The sequence below is a fragment of the Drechmeria coniospora genome, chromosome 03, assembly GCF_001625195.1.
Source record: "Drechmeria coniospora strain ARSEF 6962 chromosome 03, whole genome shotgun sequence".
In the NCBI taxonomy this organism is placed as follows: Eukaryota; Fungi; Ascomycota; class Sordariomycetes; order Hypocreales; family Ophiocordycipitaceae; genus Drechmeria; species Drechmeria coniospora.
The window spans coordinates 7083277-7103196 of NC_054391.1; the positions used below are offsets into that span (position 1 = coordinate 7083277).

At 54.9% G+C, this 19920-nt stretch overlaps 6 protein-coding genes across 6 annotated transcripts; 2 read left to right on the forward strand and 4 right to left on the reverse strand.

The window, feature by feature from the left end:
- Positions 1–631: 631 nt before the first annotated feature.
- On the reverse strand, positions 632–8332 carry DCS_07701 (uncharacterized protein; the record flags this gene model as incomplete). The annotated part of the gene is made up of 3 exons (XM_040804985.1): positions 632–2604; positions 2667–7312; positions 7365–8332. 3 exons carry the CDS (start codon positions 8330–8332, stop codon positions 632–634), a joined length of 7587 nt encoding a protein of 2528 aa, XP_040655089.1.
- A 3822-nt stretch (positions 8333–12154) lies between these two features.
- DCS_07702 (NSF attachment protein) lies at positions 12155–13266 on the reverse strand (the record flags this gene model as incomplete). The annotated part of the gene is made up of 3 exons (XM_040804986.1): positions 12155–12569; positions 12630–13135; positions 13234–13266. The coding sequence occupies 3 exons, from the start codon at positions 13264–13266 to the stop codon at positions 12155–12157; spliced, it is 954 nt and encodes a 317-aa protein (XP_040655090.1).
- Positions 13267–14109: 843 nt separating this feature from the next.
- DCS_07703 (uncharacterized protein) lies at positions 14110–14706 on the forward strand (the record flags this gene model as incomplete). Its single annotated transcript, XM_040804987.1, has 1 exon — positions 14110–14706. The coding sequence occupies one exon, from the start codon at positions 14110–14112 to the stop codon at positions 14704–14706; it is 597 nt and encodes a 198-aa protein (XP_040655091.1).
- A 159-nt stretch (positions 14707–14865) lies between these two features.
- DCS_07704 (Protein phosphatase inhibitor) lies at positions 14866–15501 on the reverse strand (the record flags this gene model as incomplete). The annotated part of the gene is made up of 2 exons (XM_040804988.1): positions 14866–15152; positions 15288–15501. The coding sequence occupies 2 exons, from the start codon at positions 15499–15501 to the stop codon at positions 14866–14868; spliced, it is 501 nt and encodes a 166-aa protein (XP_040655092.1).
- Positions 15502–16389: 888 nt separating this feature from the next.
- Positions 16390–18421, reverse strand: DCS_07705 (uncharacterized protein; the record flags this gene model as incomplete). The annotated part of the gene is made up of 2 exons (XM_040804989.1): positions 16390–18095; positions 18148–18421. The coding sequence occupies 2 exons, from the start codon at positions 18419–18421 to the stop codon at positions 16390–16392; spliced, it is 1980 nt and encodes a 659-aa protein (XP_040655093.1).
- An 827-nt stretch (positions 18422–19248) lies between these two features.
- Positions 19249–19817, forward strand: DCS_07706 (putative ribosomal protein MRP49; the record flags this gene model as incomplete). The annotated part of the gene is made up of 2 exons (XM_040804990.1): positions 19249–19274; positions 19334–19817. 2 exons carry the CDS (start codon positions 19249–19251, stop codon positions 19815–19817), a joined length of 510 nt encoding a protein of 169 aa, XP_040655094.1.
- Between the last annotated feature and the right edge of the window lie 103 nt (positions 19818–19920).

The window sequence follows — 19920 nt, forward strand, 5'->3', positions numbered from 1 at the left end:
GGGGTGGTAGAAAATGGCGGGGAAAAGAAATGAGGAGGGTCCGACGAAGAGGCAGGGTGAGCAAGGAGCGGGCGGTTGAAGTTGGCATAAACCCGGTCGGCCTGGGGTGGTGGTAGTGGAAGAGCGTTTGTGTGCGCGCGTTTGGGGGGGGGGGTTTGCTGCCTTGTCGACGTCCTCGGAAAAAGAATCCTGGATGACTCCAAGCCCATCTCCCCTGCATCTACGGTGTACAGTACGGAGTACAGTACCAGTACGGAGTACATTCACCGAGTACGGAGTACATGCGCTGAAATCTTAACGTGCCCCGCGGGCCGAACTTCCTCCGTTGCACCCACCGACAGACTTGGTCAACTTCACTTCCGCCGACCAAAAACCAGCAGCTATCCCCAACTCCCTCTGGAACACCATCTGCAATCTCCTTTGGCGCGACCTCTATTGCTCTTCATCACCAGATCATACAGCAATTTTGTTCTGGTTTCAACCATCGATCAATATCACGACCAAAAGGGCATGCAACTGTTTACTTCAATCCCTTGGGGTGTCAACATTTCATTCATTCAGTGATAATACATCAAACGCGCTGTGCTGTGCTGTGCTGTGCTGTCTTCCACCATACCTGTCCCTCGTCATTTTACAATCCTGATCTTCTAAAGCCACCGCCCATCGTCATCATCCCTGCTCCCGTGGCGACATTTCCTGGCCCCGGGAGAAAGCCGACCTTGGCTAAGAACTCGGCGCTTTTCACGACGGCGACCCTCAGCTTCAGTGGCGTCTCGCGCCTCTCGCTTTCAGTTCCTTGCTCCTCATCCTGCGCTTCCTGGTTGTCCAGCATGTGTGCCAGTGGCCACAAGGGATGCGATTCCCTGGAAATGTCCAGGTCACCACGGACAGCAGCGAGCCAGTCTTGTGCGTCTCGGCCCTCGAGCCGGTAGCCCATCCGTTCAAGGATGGCCCAGAGTTCACCCCATGTCATCCCATCCGTCACTTCCGTCACTATGCCGGCCGGCCCCTTCTGGCTTCTCTTGTCGAAAACGGCGCCGATTATTGTTGCTGCCATGGTCGTCGCGTCGGATAGACAGACCCAGGCATCTGCCTGGCTGGCGTTGTACGCCCCAACCCGGATGCACGTTGCCGCCAGGCGCCAGATGTAGTCGTCAATATTTGCCACCCCTTCGGTTGGAGTTCCGATTACGAGGCCTGGGATTACAATGGAGAACCGGTTTGGCCCAGGGAAAGAGGCGCAACGCTGCGCAGCCCTCCGAACGACCGCCTCGGACACAAACTTGGTCTGGCTGTATCCGACTGCATCGGGCGCAGATAATTCTCTTGCCACATCCTCTTCCAGCTCTTCTGATGGACCCCTCTCGCGGCCGCCGGAAATGTAGGCGAACCTCACATGCTTCGAGGCCACCGCGACGGCGAGGAGCTCCATCGTTGAGCTGACATTGGCTGCTTCCAATGCCGAGAAGCTCTTCGACCAGTGAACCGCAGCGCCGTTATGAATGATAATATCGATCTCTCCGCTCTCCAGATAGCCCCAGCGCGTTTTATCCAGTCCCAGATGCGGAAGTGACAGATCACCTGGCCAGACTTCCAACTTCTCACCATGGAAATTTGTCCACCAGTCGGCCTTCTCTGCTGAGTCGATGGTACGCTTTCTGGCCGCAGCGTCCGATTCCGCTCGCACGATGGAGATGACGCGACCGACAAGGCGATGCTCCAGTAGCTGACGGAGGATCTGAGTGCCAATGTAACCGCTGGCGCCCGTGAGCAGCACAGTCATCTGATGCTTCGGGTTTGGCTCAATTCTCCCATCAACATCCACGGACTCACTGGTGGCTTGCTGAATGAAAGCAATTTTAGCATCATGCCGACGGATTTCGGCCATGATGTCGACAGAAACCCGGTCCGATGAGGACGTTGTGTCAGTGTGTGCAGGGGGTTTCGAACTCTGGCTTTGCGCCTCCGACACAAAACTCGCCACTTTCCGAATGCTAGTATCCTTGTGCATGAGAAACTGCATCGGAACCTGGACTTGGAACTGCTTCGATATGAAGAACATGAGCGACATCATGTTTAATGAGTCGAGACCAGACGACTGGAGCACGAGATCGTCGAAGCTCCTGTCGTCGTTCAACCTTCCTCCACTGCCCTGTCTCGCAGGAAGCATGGAGTGTATCATTCCAGCTAACGCGAATGCTGGCTGCTCGCTGTTCTGTATTTTGATAGCTTTTGCCGGTTCGGATAGAGTCTCGTTGGGGTCCAAAATTTCTGCCTCCGCCGCAGAAGACTCTTGCAGCCGGGCTGTTATGAGCCGTCGGTCGACCTTGCCTGAGGAGTTCAAAGGCATAGGGCTTCCCTTGCCAAATAGATCTGTTACTTTCAGCCAGCGAGTTGGAATCATGCTGCTCGGAAGCTTGGAAGCCAACTCCGTTTCCATCCGAGATCTAATCGACTCGCTATCCATGCACTCTATCGACAACTCGACCACAGCAGTTAATTGCTTCTTGAAGGGACCATCCACTGGATAGAAAATGGCGCATCCAGCGATACCGTTGCAGGTTGCAACATGGCTTTCGATATCGCCAAGTTCAACCCGTTGTCCTACATTTCAACAGTTAGTACCGCGATTGACCTGAACGAGGTTGAGCATTGATGCAACATACCATGGAGCTTGACCTGCAAATCCTTTCGCCCGACATAGATTATTGCTCCACTGCTGTTTCGGAAGCACAGATCCCCAGTCTTGTACATTCGTCTCGGACTGGGGGAGTTTCGCAACGGTTTCGCCCATTTCGGATCTGTGATAAACGACAGATCTGTCTTGCGTTGATCTTTGAAATATCCACTGGCCAGTATTGGTCCCTCAAGCAAGAGTTCGCCTGTTTCTCCATCGGGGACAATTCGATCGTGGTCATCCGCATCCACAAGCCAAGCTTGACAACCCATCGGAAAACCGACGGTTCGCGGATCAAGACCTTCGCTATACCTTTGGCAGAGGACCGTCCCTGCGCCTTCTGCGGGTCCATAAACGTTGAATACCCGCACACCACTCTGATGCCATTTCGACAAAAGAACAGTGTCTGGCGCCTCTCCGCCGAGATCCAGTGTTTCCAAGCATTGAACGTCGATCGGTGAAAGGAGTCTGGCGACCGAAGGTGTGAGGATCGCCCAGTCGACCTTGGCTCGCCTCATGAAACCAGATAGGTCTTCCATTCGTTCCTCGTCACCCGCAACACAGATCGTTCCACCACGAAGCAGGACGACGAGCGTCTCGTTGAGGCTGGCATCGAAGGTGTATGAAGAGAATTGCAGCACGCGTTTCCGTGGCACAAGCTTCAGGGCTTCACCATATGCCGCAGCACTGGATGCCAACGCTGAATGACTGATCATGACACCTTTCGGTTGGCCCGTCGAACCGCTGGTGAATATCATATACGCTAGATCGCTGGGAGACACGCGAGGTAGCTGGTTTGATGGCGTCTCCGGAAGATTGCCAATGAATGTGCCGTCCACAACGACACGTCTTAAGGACATACCGAACTCCCTTTTCTTATCCTGGAGGCAAGACGTCAGAATGTAATGTGGCTCCACTTGAGCTAGCAGATCTTGCAGCCTCTGCAACGGTTGGGTTGGGTCAAGCAGAACGAACGCAGCCCCGGATTTCAGAGTTGCAAGCATCGAAACGACGGTCCATACCGACTTCTCGAAGCAAAGAGGCACTATTTCCCCCTTTCCGACCCCGAGGGATATCAAGTGTGCTGCTAGACGTGTCGACAGCCTGTTCAGGGCATCGTATGACAGGGACATCTCCGAAGAACAGAGCGCTTCTTCTGGACCTTGCTGTCGGGTAATGGTGGCGATGAGATCATGAATGGTGGCTTCAACAGCGACCACAGCCTCGTCAACTTCAACGCCTCCAAACTCTGATGCGCATACCGCAGCCTGGCTGAAACGTTTGGCAAGCTCCAGGTCCGCCAGTCGAGTAGAGGATGACTCGGAGAGCTGCAGCAATTGACCAATTGCCTCTTTGAACATGGACATGGCGTCAACCACAACTTCACGGCCTACCACCGAGTCATCGAATACAACGTCGAGCTCCATCTGCTCCAGACCCAGCCAGACCTGGCACAGGAGAGGCACCGTGGCATCTTCTCCTCGGTGCGCAGGTTTTCCGAGTGGCGAGGCCTGCTCACTCCACACAGCTTCAGATTGGATCACGAGCATATTCTGAAAGTCACAGCCTCTCTTCGTATGCTCATTGATGGCCCTGATGGCTTTGAGACCCGTCTGCTCGTATGGAATCAGGCCAGTCAAGTAGTCCTGAACCTTGTGGAGAAAGTCTGTCGCTCGTGTCTCTGCCGCCAGCTTGAGTCGAATCGGCACTGTGGCGAGCGTCGGTCCATCCATATTTTCTATGCATCCGACGGAAGCGTTGCGTCCAGAAATTGTGGCGCCAAAGAGGACATCGTCTGTCTTGGAGTAACGACCGATCATGATGGCCCATGCAGCTTGTACAATGGTCGACATGGTCAGTCCCGAAGTCTGCAGCAGCTCGCATCTCGTAGGAAGGTCAAGATGGTCCTTGATGCTGGCTCGAGCCAGAGATGTGTGCTCGAGGTTTGCCGGAGCTGGAAAGGTAGACGGGGCGACGCCGTCCATCGTTTCCCTCCAGTATCTTGTGGTGCGGCCTTGATCCAAGTTGCGTGTATGTGCAATAAATGTGCGGAAATCGGCCACTGGCTCCACGGGATTCCCTTGGTACAGGGTATTGACACGATTGCAAATAAGCTGGACCGACCATGCATCATATAGCATGTGATGCATGGTCCAGACAAAATACATCGTCTTGTCGTTGTCAACAGCCACAGCAAACCTGTTAAATGGCGATCCAGGGTGCATGGGCTCAGCTTGATCATCTCTAAGGTACGCCTTCAGATCTTGTGATACGGACCATGGCATCTCCTCCTTGATGACAACTTGGATAGATCCAGCCGTTGTGGTTCTTGCAAATCTTGTTCGCAGGATCGATGAACCTTTCCAAACCGCGACCCAGGTTTTCTTTAATCTCGCAATATCGACATTCGACGGCAATTTGTGGATGAACCTGCCCACGCAAACTCCGGCGTGGATCGTATTCGCGATCACCATGTCCTCCTGCATCTGCGTGCAGGGGTAGATATCCTCGACCATAGCCGGTTCAACGCTGCACTGAAAGGCCACCTCTTGTCGCAGCAGCGAAATCGTGCCTTCGACAAGACTGAAAGGCTCTATTTTCTCCACGGTTGTTGAATTCTCATCGCTGCGGGACTTTTGGAGCACCGTTGCCATATCCCGCAAAATGGCACTGGCCGCGATGGAGGCCACGGAAACGTGAACACCGGCTCCACGGCAGGCAGCCACGACTTTGATGAGACCGATAGAATCACCTCCAAGCTTAAAGAACTCGTCATGCAACAGAATCGTGCTCTCGGGGAGCTCGAGAACATCGGCCCAGACTTTGCGGAGCAATCGCTCATCGGCCGTCAAACAAGTGGAGTGAGATGAGCATTCCGCACTCTCCGCGCTTGTGGACGGGGTGCCTGTGCCGTCTTGACCATCGTCCGTGGTGTATGATGACACCGAGCTCGGGGTCTTTGAAGTATGGTTGACTTTGAAATCTTTGACAAGATCCGTCGAGTTGCTGGTTAGAGTCTGAAAGCTCCTTAGCTCGCTTATTGACAGAGAATTGCCAGCTTGTCGCAGCGCCTTACGATCCGTCTTTCCAGAAGTTGTTCGCGGGAGAGCTCCACAGGGGAACACCACACTGGGAATCATGTACTCTGGGACGACGCTTGTCATCTTCTCTTTTATATCCATTGTCCTCGCAAGAATACGAAGGCTTGCTGGATGCTGTCTGTCGAGGATGACCTCTTTCGTGGCAACTTCTGCCGTTCCGACGAAAGCCGCGATCACCGTCGTGCCTCTGTTGGAAGGTTGTATGGGTTCAACAACGAGATCAAACTCGAAGCCCTTGCCATGTTCTCCAAGCACAGCCTTGGCCTGCTGTTCGATTTCTCCCAACTCGATCCGTTGTCCGTTGATTTTCACCTGGCTGTCTTTGCGACCGAGGAACTCCAGGGTTCCGTCGAGATTCATTCTTCCGAGATCGCCAGTCTTGTAAAACCGCGATGATCCTCCGGCAATCATCTGGAGAAAACTGGCATTATCGCCGAAGACTGCGGCCGTCTTGGCCTCGTTTCCAAGATAGCCTCTGGCGACTCCCGGTCCTTCGATGACGATCTCGCCAACGGTATTGAATGGTTGGATCCGATCGCCTTGCTCGTTCAAAATCCAGACAGCGCAGTTTCGGGGTCTGCCGAGCGGGATTTCCTGGCGGCCTCTGGAGATTGGGTCGCTGGTAACGGCGGCAACGGAGGCCTCCGTTGGACCATACACATTCACCAACTTTGCGTGATCTGCCCAGATATCGACCACATCCCTCGACAAGGCCTCGCCCCCACAGCATAGGACTTCAAGTTGAGGCACATCCTCGGGACGAATGAGTTTGGCAACTGTTGGCGTCAGGAAGGCCCAGTTGACGTTGAGTTCGACCATGCACTTTGCAATATTGTCCAAGCGGTCGGATTCTGAAGGGATGCAGATGCAACCACCGGCCATTAGTGTCATGAAGATCTCCATGACGGAGGCATCAAATGCAGGCGATGCAAAATGAAGAGAGCGACGATTAGGAGTCGACAAGTAGAGCGGGTCGAGCAGGCCGGCAGAAGAGGAGCAAAAGCTGGCGTGACTGACCACAACACCCTTGGGCTTGCCTGTCGATCCGCTCGTGAACATGACATACAGCGCATTATCGGCATTGACCGTGTTCGGCAAAGTATCGAAATGTCCTGGAGGTTTTGATGCGAGGCGAGAAAGCAGCCTTTCATTCAAGACGACTTCGCGAACGACAGGCGCGAGTTTGCCTTGATTCAGTGCTGAGGAGATGGCGAGAGGAGCCTTGACATCAGCAACCATGGCATGGAGGCGTGAGAGGGGCGCTCTAGAATCCAAAGGCACAATGGCACCTCCCGCTTTGGCAACGGCGAGCATGGAGACAATGGCAAGTTTCGACTTCTCGAAGATGATGGGCACAAAGACTTCGGGGCCAACTCCCAGTTGGACAAGATAATCCGCGAGATGACTGCTCTCCGAATCGAGCTCGGCGTATGTCAGCATGCCGTCCCAAGCGTCGACAGCGGGAGCATCTCGATGCGCTGCAGCATGGCTGGCAATGATGCGGTGCAGGAGAGCGTCCAGCTTTGGTTGCATTCTGTCGCAATTAGCACCACTCGCAATACCGTCAAGTCTTGGGGGCAACGTACGGACGGTTCAGACGAGTCATGGCGCGCTGAGTAACGGGCCCAACTATCTCCAAATCCACCAGCCGTAGGTTGGCTGTGTTAGGTTCCGACATCTGCCACACAATGTGCTCAAGACTGCTCAAGAGATGCCGCACCAAGGCACTTTGAAGGATGCTGTCGTCAAAGCATGCTGACAGCGCGAGCTCGGTTCCTGTTTCGTCGGCCGAACACTTCAGAATCAATGGGTACTCTCTGAGTAGTATTCCCGAGGATGGTGAGGCTGCGCTTCGGAAATCGATTGCCGACGCGGGGAAACCGGACGGCCGGCTATCGTCCTTGTCATGAGATGGACCGAGGTCGGTGTCATGATTCTGAAATCTCAGTTGCCTGATGGACGCAACAAGGTCTCTGCGGACGTCTGAGATGCATCTTTGACGGTCCACCAACAGTTGGATGGAACATGGCATGGGCTGAGAGCTTGAAACGCACAAGCTGAGTGCCACATTGAGGCTATCCTGCTGATGAGAGACCACCAATGCCCATGCGGCCGAGACCAATGTGACGAGGTCATTGTGCGTCAGCAATGGCGATGCGCTGATATCGCAACTTCCTCCATCAAGTCGACAGTACGGTTTCTTGTTGACACATTCATTCCGTGGGCGTTGCAATGGTGCAGGAGGCGTGCCATGTTGCCGACCTTTCCTGATGCCCACATTCTGTCGTCTTGACGTTGGGGTTTCGTCTTGATCAGCATAGCTGCTCTCATCTGCACGCGGGTTGTTGCCACATCCAGGCTCGCGAGAGCCGTTGAACTGATGTGGCTGTACTGAAAAGGATTTGGGAAGACCCGGTATGTCGAAGGCAAATGGGCTCTCGATGACCACGTGTTGGGCGTCACTTCCAGACTCGTCGACAGGTATCCCTTGCTGTGAATCGAACTCAAACTTGACCGACTTGAGTCTCGGGACCCAGGAGCTTTGGATGGCCATTTTGGTAGAGCTTGGTCATCGATATCGGGCTGCACAGTCAGGGACGACGCCAAGCAAGCCGCATATGATCCTGACGATGGAGGAGGGCGAGGCGACGGAGGCGAGACCGTTCAAATACTTATACTTGCGATCATGTGTCGTTCAAGTAGCTCCTCTGCAGAGCAGGCTGGAGGTTGGACATATTCACGGGACAAGGAACCATCCCGAGGCTGCGGGGCTGGACAAGTGGGCAGTGGACGGACGGGATGCGTCGAGCGGCGGCCGATGGAGGCGGCCGAGTGCGGCGACTACAGCAAGATGCCGGCTTGCATCGTCACCAACTTGTCCCATAGGGCGGTAGAACCAGGATCTGGTTCGTAAAGGCCGTCAACATGTGCTCGGATGGTTTCTGCGCATATACGCAGTTGCTGGGGACGAAAGCGCTCTCGTACTCGTATTGTGTACAAGCGGGCCCGCTGGTTGTCGAGCCAAGGCTCGATGAGGCTTCAAGCTTCAATACCAGCTCGCATATCAGCGGGTCGACAGGGAAAAGCCGGACCCGCAGGCGGCAAACGGATGGCGTATTACGTACCAGATATATCTATTTGTGTCCGTCGGCCGCGGGTCTTGGACTGTTCATCAGTCTCTGCATAAGGCTTGGCCATTTCGAGCCGGTCGATAAGGCTAACCGACTTGCAAGACGGACGAGTCTTTGCTGGAAGGCGATGCGAATCGCGGCGCGGTACTGAATGAGATACAGCTGCCATTGTTGACAAAGAACCATGAGTCTGGCGACGACATGCCAAGGAAGTCGGGGACGCCGGTTCAACGCTGCACGAGCGGCACAGACGAGCCGGCCTGGTTGCCCCTGGGGCGGGTGCTGGGCTGGACAGGTCCGGCCTGTGATCCGCATTCGCAACGAAACCCGCAACGGGTGCGGAGTACCCATGAGGCGGTACGAGTGGAGTGTTGCTGCAAGAGTACACTTACGAGGAGTCTTTGCAGGCACGAATGCGGATGTCGGAGAGCTCGCATGGGTTCCGAAGCCGATCCAGGTCAAGGAGCCCGTACGAGTTCAGACGTCAGCACGGGTAGTGGATGGGCTGAGGCGGACAGCGGACGGGCAGAGACAGATATGGTGACAGAAACTGCGAGCAGCCAGACGGACGAGCAGACAGTCGGCAGGCCGGCCGGCCGGCCGGGCGGACAGACGGACAGCTGGACCTATCGTTCGACACATATCGTCCGACCATTGGTGGTGTGCGGCCGAGCGTCGGCAGTCGGCGGAGATCGCCATGACCGATGACCGACAGGCCGGGTCCCGTCGATTTACCCGCCGCATCATAGACCGCAGTTTCTCGTGCTCATTGTGCTCGATGCGATCGGCCGGCCAGATAGGGATACTGTACGTAAGTGCTATTACCTACTTACTGACTGGGCCTGAACGGGGCCCAGATCGGAAGGATCCGCCGGTGTCGTTCATTTCTGCGGCCTGTGGCCTGCGGCGAGGCTGCCGCGTACCTGCCTTGGGCCGGAACGCCGACGGCCGTGATAGAAAGTAATACCACGATTCAAGGATGAACGCAAAAAGAAGGTTGGGCTTCCATGGTTGCAATGGAAGCATGTGGGGATGAAAATTTTGGTCGTGTTGCAACCATGCCATGCAGAATGCAGTTGCGACCCAGGCACCTGCCACATGTAAATTAACGGATGTACATGCAAGTATTAGTACCGACCCGGACAGATACTTTGCGGAACACGGAGGACTCGGACTTGGTAATACTCCGTTGCTGCTGCCAGCTTTGCTTTGGCTTTGTGTTTTTCCTCTTTGATTTTTCGGGCTTGCCGTCAGCCGTCAAGTTTAAGAGACCTCGGCATCTTTCGTCCTACCTTGTGGGCATCGGCATCCGTAGAGAATCAAAGATTACATGTTCGCCTGCGAAGTGCATGAAAGTGTACGAGCAATGACTGAAGTATATTACTGGTAATACGTGTACTCCGTCTCGTAAACGCTGTGCAGCACTCCGTACACACCTACAACTTGGTCCTGGTCCAGAGAGTACGGAGTACAGAATGCCGAGTATTGCTTGCTGTACTTGGGTATGCTCCAAGTAAGTATGCATTGTGCGGAGCACTAGCTCAAGGTACTGTACATGTTCTCCGTAGTGGTACGCACAGTAAAAGCACTTGTACTGAGTACTCAGTAGGTACCTAGGTGGTCATGTAGGTACAAAATACGGAGTAGTTGTAGGCCCTATGGATCAAGCCTTGATGCCAAATATAGCAGGTCTCGAAGCGTGGAGAATCACCAATGACATTTTCATCCCGCATACGAAGTACGGAATATTACAAGTAATACTCGCATTACAAGTAGTTGTACACCTATTAACTTACCTACCTACTACATTTACCAAGTTTCTTCGTATCTTTTGTACTTGTACTGTATTATTACCATGTACGTAAAGGGGAAGTTCGCATACATTAATTCATAGAGTTCATTCCGAATTGTGTGGTAAATTGGACTTCGTATTTTCGTATATAACACGATTGGGTATAATTGATATTGTTCTGGACGGAGTACAGTAGACTTGCGTGGGTCATTACGGAGCATGGAAAACCATACCATGTGTGTGCGTGACCTGGTCACATTATAGTACCTACAACGTACAGGAGTCATCACACGTGCCTTCCTGCACACGTACATATGTACATATGTACGGAGTACGGATACTCTGGAACGATCGTCACCAAAAATAATAATACCCCCCGAACCCCCACACTACCCACCTCACCTACTTTACTTACTTGACGTCAGGGTTTGGATATCTGCAGTCCCTTGAATCCTCCCATGTCATGTACAGTCGCAAGCTCGTCTAGATACATGTACGAAACTACAACATGAACGGCTTGCTATTTTGGGTATCTGCAACTCGCCTGGGACTGAACCTGAGGAGGCCGGGCAAACTATGTCTCCTAGTTTGTTCCCATGGGCATCGTTTCGATGCGGAAGTGCAGTAAATAGGGCCCTCTTCCAAAATTTGGCATGCTTTAGATTTCTTTCCCAGAACTTGCGCATCATCACCACCTCTGAAACTGCCGCCTCATACTCGTAGCACTTCGATGTACTTTGGTATTTTATTTTCACCTCATCCTTGATAGAGTTTGGATGAAATCAGGTATCTGCATCACGCGGCTATATGCGGCATCGGCAGTAACGTTCCGACTCCTCGTTCTCATGGTTGAACGGATTAAATCTACCACAATGACCACCTACATTACATGTATGTGCGGGAAAAAAAAAGAAAAAAGAGAAAACATGGTCCTGCCGAGATGCCGCATCCGTCCCCCTCCCCCAGGTATTTCTCGTACCACCACGCAAGTCCGTGCGAACAGATTCAACTGCTCGTATTCTGGTGATGCGCCCGTGGCTTTGTTTTGGCGTTGCTGGTAAGGGCCACATTGTCTCCACAACTCGAATGGCGAACTCGAAGTAGTAAAAACTATCAATATGCCGTACCCGAAGCGAGGGGAGGATGACATCATTTCGACCAGTGTCTCGAAGGTTGATGGGTCCTCTGGACGTCCTTTCCCCCTACCACAACAATGAGGGGGCCGTGGGCGATGGATGAATCGGACGAGAATAATTCTCAAAGTATGCGTGTTACATCCCCGGCCCCCGCCCTGCATGTAACGACAGTTACTCCCCCGTACCAGTCCATGGATCCAGGTCCGCCCGCCCATCCGTCCTTCCATCGGTCCGTCCAAGCAACACGAGAAACAAGACTTGTGCCCAATGCCCTCATGGAAACTCGCGCCAAGCCCTACCGACAAGCGCCTATCTCCTCAGGCAAACTCATCGTCGGCCTCTTCAATCGTCGCCTTGACCCTCACGAGAATTGTCGTCTTCCACTTATCCAGCTTGCTGACCTGGTCGTACTGGAACAGCTTGTCGGTAAACTGCTCCTGGCTCTTGGCCTCGACAGCTTCGCACAGGTCCGATAGCAGCAGATGCTCGCGCGCCGCCGCAAAGGCAGGGTCCATGTCCCGGTACCGTTCGAGGGCCCGCTGCGTCGCCACGAGATCGCCGCTGGCGAGTTGGCAGATGCCCGCCTTGAGGAGGTACTCCTTGACGCTGTACTTCATGAGGTTGTTGCTGACCGACTGCTCCGCCACCTTTTCGTAGTTTTCGATGGCCTTGTAATAGTCTTGGTCGAGGGCGGCAACGTCGGCCACCTTGAGCCACAGCTTGTTGGCGAGTCTGCCCATCAACCAACCTACGTCAGCGTCCGCATCGATCCATCGGGTCTCCAATGCTCACGCGGTTGCGTTGTCGCCCTCGTACCACGAGGCGGCCGCCTCGTAGCACTCGACGGCGGCCTTGGTGTCGTCCAGATCCTGCTCGTACAGCTCCCCCAAGCTCTCCTTGTGCGAGGCCGCCCTTCGAAAATTTCCCTTGGCGCAGTACCGGTCGATGGCGACGTTGAGGCACCGCGCGGCCGCTTTGGGGTCGTCCTTGCGGTAGGCCTTGAAGGCGTCGATGAGCGTGTTGGCGGCATCGTCGAGCTCGTTAAGCTTGTTGGTCTGTATTTGCGCCGCCTGCTCAAAGGCCTTGCCAGCATCGACGTCTGCACCGTAACCGCCTGTCAGTGACCGGCTCGGGTTTCGTGTCGTTTCCGCACCGTGATCGGGGTCCAACGTACTCTGTTTCTGCATCTTGAAGGCGTTGGCCGCCTGGGTGAACAGGTCGGCCGCATTCTGGTACTTTTCCTCACGGCCGCCGAAGAAGCTGAAGCCGCCGCCGGCACCGCGCAACGCCTGCTCGGCCTAGATGCCGACGTCGATTGTTAGCATAGACTTTCAGCCTGGCCGGTGGAACAGCAGGATGGGACCGGATGGGAGGAGGAGACGGCAGTCGGGCGGACCTTTTGGAGCAGCGCCTGAGGATCTTGGGACATGATGAGGAGGGGATACTCGATGTATCGAGCGAGCCTTGGAATCTCTGGTCGTCGTCTCCGGCGCTCGGAAGTGCTCGTAATGAAGAAGTGGAATGTATCTGTTGGCTAGAGATGGGAGTGATGGCAGGTGGTAGGAGCTGGAGGAGTCGCGGATAGTCGTACTTACAGTTGATGGCGACGACCGGCTAGTGCTAACCAAGCACTTGCAGCCAGTGCCAGGTGGGCACGCTGGTGACGCTGGAACCGCCACGGCTTCAGGATGCCCGCACATTGTGCTTCATACCCCGCCAAGGTCGGTACTTTGAAATGGCAGTAGTTCTAGTGGTATTGAAAGTACATGTAGTTGTACAGTAAGTATTTCCTCCAACCGTGGGCTACCCCACAGCCTACAGGACAGTGCTTGGGCTCGGCACAATTCCTACCTACTAACCTAAGTACTAATGTACCTAGTAATACCTAGTACTTCTGCCAGTGCTAGCAAGCACCCACAAATTGCAGCGGTACCACTCTTCGCAGCTACCTACTAGGTAGGCACTAAGGTACCTCCGTAGTACGGAGTACTTGTAAAGTATTACCAGTACTGTAGTACCAAGCCCTTGTACAAGTTCAGAGTACGGAGTGCCTCTACAGTAAGGAATACAACTACAAGCACATGCCCACCATACTAGCTGAGGTAATACTTAGGTACCTGATAATACCAAGCCAAGCACTTCTACTTACGCGTGGTAATTAGATGGCACGGAGACATTTGCTATCATGTTTGTTCAACACCAAGCATCATCCGCCCTTACGTACTGCATCAGGATGCAATAACATTACAGGATTTCCATTTCTGTCGCCATCATGTCGATCTGCGCACATTGCCGTCTAGCCATCCGCCAGGCTTTCCGCCGGCCCCGTGTCGTTGTTCCCCGAATCGTCTCCTCAACTCAAGCAGTGGCCGCAAAGCTCTCCACGACGTCCTCCTCCTCCCCCTCCATCGCCGCCGTCCGCAGTATGCTCTCGTCAGATCCTGCGTGGTCTACCAGCGACCTCCACGGGGACCAACCCGTCGAACCTATCCCTCGCGCCTTGCTGCACCATTTGCTGCGCCTCGCCGCCCTGCCGCGACCCTCGTCGCAGACGCACGAGGACGCCATGATAGCGATGCTACAGAGCCAGCTGCATTTCGTACGCGCTGTCCAGCGCATCGACACGACCAGCGTCGCGCCCCTGAGCGCCATCCGTGACGAGACCGATGCCGCCATCGGCGAGAACACTGTCGGGTTGGACGACCTGCGGCACGCACTCGCCGAGGAGGAGCTTGTCGGTCATTACAAACGGCCCAGGAGGATCAGACATCAGGTTCGGTCGGATGCCGAGAAGTGGGATGCGCTGTCTACGGCGTCGCGCAAGGCCGGCAAGTATTTTGTGGTAGAGAGCCCGACCAGGGATGCGTAGGATAATATAATTCATGTGAATCGCTTGCCCTGTCTTGCCACCTCCAAACGCCCCAATGCCAAATGCATCCTCTCGCGGCGTCGCCCACTTCAGTCCACCGCGGCCCAGGTATGGCCGCGATCGTGCTCCTCTTATCCTCCCACCCTCTTAGTGCCGAGCCTAGGCCTTGCTTCCCGTAGGTTCGTCCCTGGGCTTCTGCTTCGGCAGCTTCTCGTACGCATTCGGGCTTGGCGGCCGTTTCTGCTTCTCGTCCGGCTTCTTTCTCCGCCCGCGTGCCTTGCCGCGTCCGTGGTGGGCGTGCCCGCATGCCGGCGTCTTCTTCCCGTCGCCGCCCTGCTTCCTGTCGGCGCCAGAATCCGAGTCCGACGACCCATCCGAGGATGAGTCTGACGACGACTCGTCGCTCGATTCGTCCACCGCCTTGGGCCTATGGTATATGCAGCAGACTATGTTGTCACGTCGTGTCAGCTTGGTGCGACGACAGCAACAAATGGCATGCCCAACACTTCATGGACATAACACAGCGAACACGCAGCATGCAAGCGCATGCGAAGGTGCCATCGGGAGCGGCGACAACTTACCCTTTGAACTTTTGCGCCCGAGCGTCTCGTTGTCGATCACGTCCTCAGCCCACTGCACCGACCGTCCCGTCGCCGTATGTTCGCCTCGTAAACGCAATATTCTCGGTGCATCAAGCCTCGTCTCTGTATTTTCTGCAGTCTGCGTCGTCGTCGTTGTCGTTGTCGTCGACTGGGACGTCGTCGGTGTGTCTCGCGGCTGCCTTCCGTCGGCCATTGCGAAATGATCTGAATGGCCCTTTCGTTTTTTTCTTCGAGGAAAGCCCGCCTCGCGATATGCTGCGTTTGATAAACGATGCAACTGCGGAACGTCAGGGGGGGCTTATGGGAATCGATGGGCTCGAGATAATTTCTTACACTCGACAGCAGTTGGGAACGCAGGGTCCAGCTGGCGTATGACAGAAAACGTCATTCGAGAGAGTACGAGAAGAGTAGTTCGTAGGGGGTAGGTATTAATACAAGTGTAGTAATTACAGGCAAGGGTACCACTATAGGTTTCATCGGCCGCCCCAAATTGCCAGTAACCACCAGCACCAACGACGAACAAGTACCGCACACACACCAATAGTACCTACAACTGCTCCGTACACTGTCTACACTACTTACAGTAATACCACACTGTTGGGATCAGGTGCTAACTTGGTTGTCACAGAGTTATGTAAGCACTCCGTGCTCTGGACTTGTTACAGACCACACTGCACCCAATTGGTTCCTTCTATTCTGCCATTCTCCAAGTAACGCTACTACTGTACTGTGGTTCCTTGCTTCCATTAATCAATCATACGATTATATCATGGACATACCATTTGTTTGATATTACTACTACAAGTAAACTGGTACGGAACTACCACAGCTAGTACGGTCTATGGCCGGACGATGTGAACACGGCAACAGCGTAAACAGCCGTTGAACTGCACGTTCATCAGCGCGCAGGAGCGTGATCGATCCATGCTGGCCGCCTTTCATATCACCTCATGCTACCATTTGGCACTGTCCAACTGATCAAATCGCATGATACCGTTCATGGATTGCGTCCAAAGTCGCAAAGAGACGCGAGTGTGACGGTGTGTTTCTTCCATGTTGTTACCAAGCACCTTGTCTCCTTTCACGCAACGCCATCTGTTGCCCCGGTCGTCCTGTTCGCCTGCTTCTCCATCTTCTTTCGCCCTTTCATGCTCCGCCGTGGACGGCTCTTCTTGTGCTCCGCCAGTACTCGTGGTTTGTTATTCAGCCATCCGTTTATCGGCCGACGCGATGCCACAAATCGGCCTTCGGGAGTATACACGTCGACGGCAGGCCAGTCTGGCTGTGGCGCGGGCGGAGGCAGAGATGCCGGCTGGCTGGTCTCGATGCCCATGCCCTTCCTCTTGCTCATCAGCTCACTGAACGGGTCATCGGGTGCCGCCAAGGAATCCCGGCCTTCCGAAGGATGCTCTCCCCCTTCTCCCCCCCCTCTCTCGTCGAGCCTCCTATCGGCTTCGCGCTGCATGCGTGCCCAGCGATTGTAGTCGGCAGCCCGAACCTGCGCAACAACCTCGACGTATCCGACACCCTCCACCAGAATGTCGACAGAGACGACGCGAAATGGCAGCCGTTCGACGTCGAGTCCAACCGCATTTTTTCGTGTCAGCGGGCCTGCTCGCTTCTTGGTCACGTCGTGGCACAGCTTGAACGTCCCAGCACGCTTCATCCTGTCTCCAATTCCCGGGAGCAAAATGCTCCGCACCCCCAGCGACTGCCTTGTCTGCTGCTGGAACTCGGCCGCTTTCTCCGTGCTCGCCAAGTGCTCGTCCATCGGTGTGAAGTTGTACATGAGAAAGACCATGTTGGGCGTGCGCGGCGTGATTCGCACCAGTCCACCCCCTAGTATCAGCGACTTCCCGAGCTTGGCAGAGATCTGCTCAGGCACGATCCGCTTCTTCATAATCAACGAGTGTCTGTGCTCCTCCTCGACGAACAGCTCGAGATCGCTGCGCGCTAGTCCAGGCAAGTCGATCAGCTCTCCTTTTCCGTCACCGAATGGAATCCGGATGGGCGAGGCCGTCGTTCCGGGTAGGGCCGAGACAACCGGCATCTCCGGATAGTTTTGCGCCGGCTGGGGAGGTGGAAGCATCTCGCCGACATCCAAGTCCTCCCATGGCTCCTCCGATGATTTCGTCTCGCCGCCGACCACGGATCCAACACTGACGGCCTCTCGGGGATACGACGAGACAGTTATGTTGGTTGCATGGCCCCCTTCCGTCATTCTTCCCTTTGGATAGACGGCTTCAAACAGCTGACTTTTGCCAACGTTGACCTTGCCAACCATCCACCCGGCGCCGCCCCTTTTCCATATATCTTCCTTCATGGACTTGGTCCACCAAGCTCTCTTTGCGCTGACGCAGCTGAGGTTACCAAGACGCACCCGGCCGCCGAGCCTGCCGAGGGCATCACGTAGCACCTCTCTCAAGTACGGCATCATGCCGTCCACCATTTCCTTGGTCGGTGCCAGCAGGTCACTCCTCGTGACGATGAAACTCATCTCGGTCTTGCGATCCTTCTGATACCTGGACGACCTCGATCGACGATTGCGCGTTCGAAGCGGAATGTCTCCCAGCAGCACGTTCAGCCTAGGAATCAAGGACATTGGAAAGTCGGCGGCATCGATTACGTGGTAGATGTGATTGTACTTGTAAGGTGATTCCTCGATCGTCTCGCGCAGGGACTCGACGGTTGGGTGGAACATCGGGACCTTGGCCGATCCACTGGTTGTGCTATGGTGTATCAAGCCGTGGCATCGATCGCATACCGGAGCTTTCTCGACAGCCAGTTCTGGCATCGTCAGTCGAATTCTCAACATGCCTCGAGACGGACGGACACCTACCGGCCGCAGCAATTTCCCGTACCGCTTCGCCTGCAACCAATGCAGTTGGGTTCAAGCCAAGGTCTTCAAGCAAAGTCGGATCCAGCGATTTAAGTGCCTCGTTCACAATCTCGTCCTCTTTCACCGTCTCATCTCGCCTGTCCGGCAGCTTGGGTTTCATCCAATGTCGGACCCTCCTGCTCTCCCGATCGTAATAGCCAAGTTGCTCAGGGTCCGTCGTTTGCGTGAACGCTCCACAGCCGGTGCAAGTGACAGGGAGTTTTCGAGCTGGCATTACCACGGGCGCTTCTACAAGTGGTCGCCTCTGAGAATCACAACTGCTTATGGCTTCCGAATGGTTGCTCCGCCGTTGGCATGGGGCCGATACTGCGAGCCGCTTGGGCAACGAGATGCTGGAGGAACCGCTGATGGCCGGACACAAATACACTGGCACTCCGACGAGAGGCGTAGCCTCGCCTATTCGCAATGCTCGGTTGAGCCATCGCGCGGCTGGGGCCCGGTGCATTGTCTCTCTTGGTTGGGTGGTCAACAAGTCGTACAGGATAAAACAATGCAGGCGTAAAGACGGATTTTCATCCGCCGCTGAGCCTTGCCCTCAAATTTCCCACCGAGCTGCGACGACATTGGCGAAGCCGCAGTGGTGGGTCCTCTCCTCTACCCGCGACTCGGATGATTGCCGGTCCGGGCACTGATTCCTCTCTGAACGGCTGGCCCAGTTAATTTTCCAATACGGAGTACTAAGACAAGTATCAAGCATTATTAACGCGACAAACGAGCTGTCGCTGCCTTCAGCGCAAAGCGGAATCGGTCCTCTGCAGCTTTGTAGGCTCGAATCAGCAACATGAGGTCATTAGGAGAGCGGTTGAATCTCCTCAGAAAGGTATGTCGCAAGTGTCAGCTCAATATCACCATGCTAAATCGCTAATTTACTTGCAGAGGGTAAGCAATCCCATCGATCCGCTGCCATCTCATCGTCGAGCGAGCAACTTCTCACCTCTCCTCTCCTCGCCTCTTCTCTAGCTCATCAACATAAAATGCGGTCCTGGCGCGGCAATACTTTCCCCAGAAGTAACCAGAATTCATATGGAATTTGCCTCCAGCATGAATGGCGGCCACATGGGTGCTAAGTGCGTTCCAAGCTTGCCCTTCTCTGCCACCTGCCGTTGGCTAACAAGACATCCGACAGGAAATTCTGGCGCGAATGTCTCCCCCGGTTGAAATACCACAACCCGTCTATTCCTATGATTGTCAACCGCCATGGCCAAAACCAAACACCCCCGGCCATGACCATCTACCTCCGCACCACCGGCGATGCCCCCTCGTCAGACTCGACCACTGCTATTCCCGAACACCACATGCAACCTGCCTCCTCACGTACCGGTCTCTCCAAGGCACAGCCGCCCAATCCTGGCGAGCGCGTCGTCCGCATAGATATGAAGGGCAAGCACTCGTCCGATATCCTCGAGTTCCTCGTCGCCGAAACTCGCGCCACGGTCCTGAAACCTGCCGCGGAGGATATTGCCGAGATGCAGGCCCTCGAGGCAATGAAGAAACAGGCCGTTATCGATGGCGAGCGGGTGCGACAGTTGAGGGCTGAGAGAAAGAAAGAAGAAGACATGCTCAAGAGAGCCCGGGCGGCTGGAGGCGTGGCTGAGCAGGACGCGGCCTAGGAGGACCGCCGCTTGTCCATCCGGTTCCGACACCAGCTCGAGTGAGAAATCAACGACAAAGTATCAATCCAACCTAATCAAGTGCCGATTACGAGTCCACATA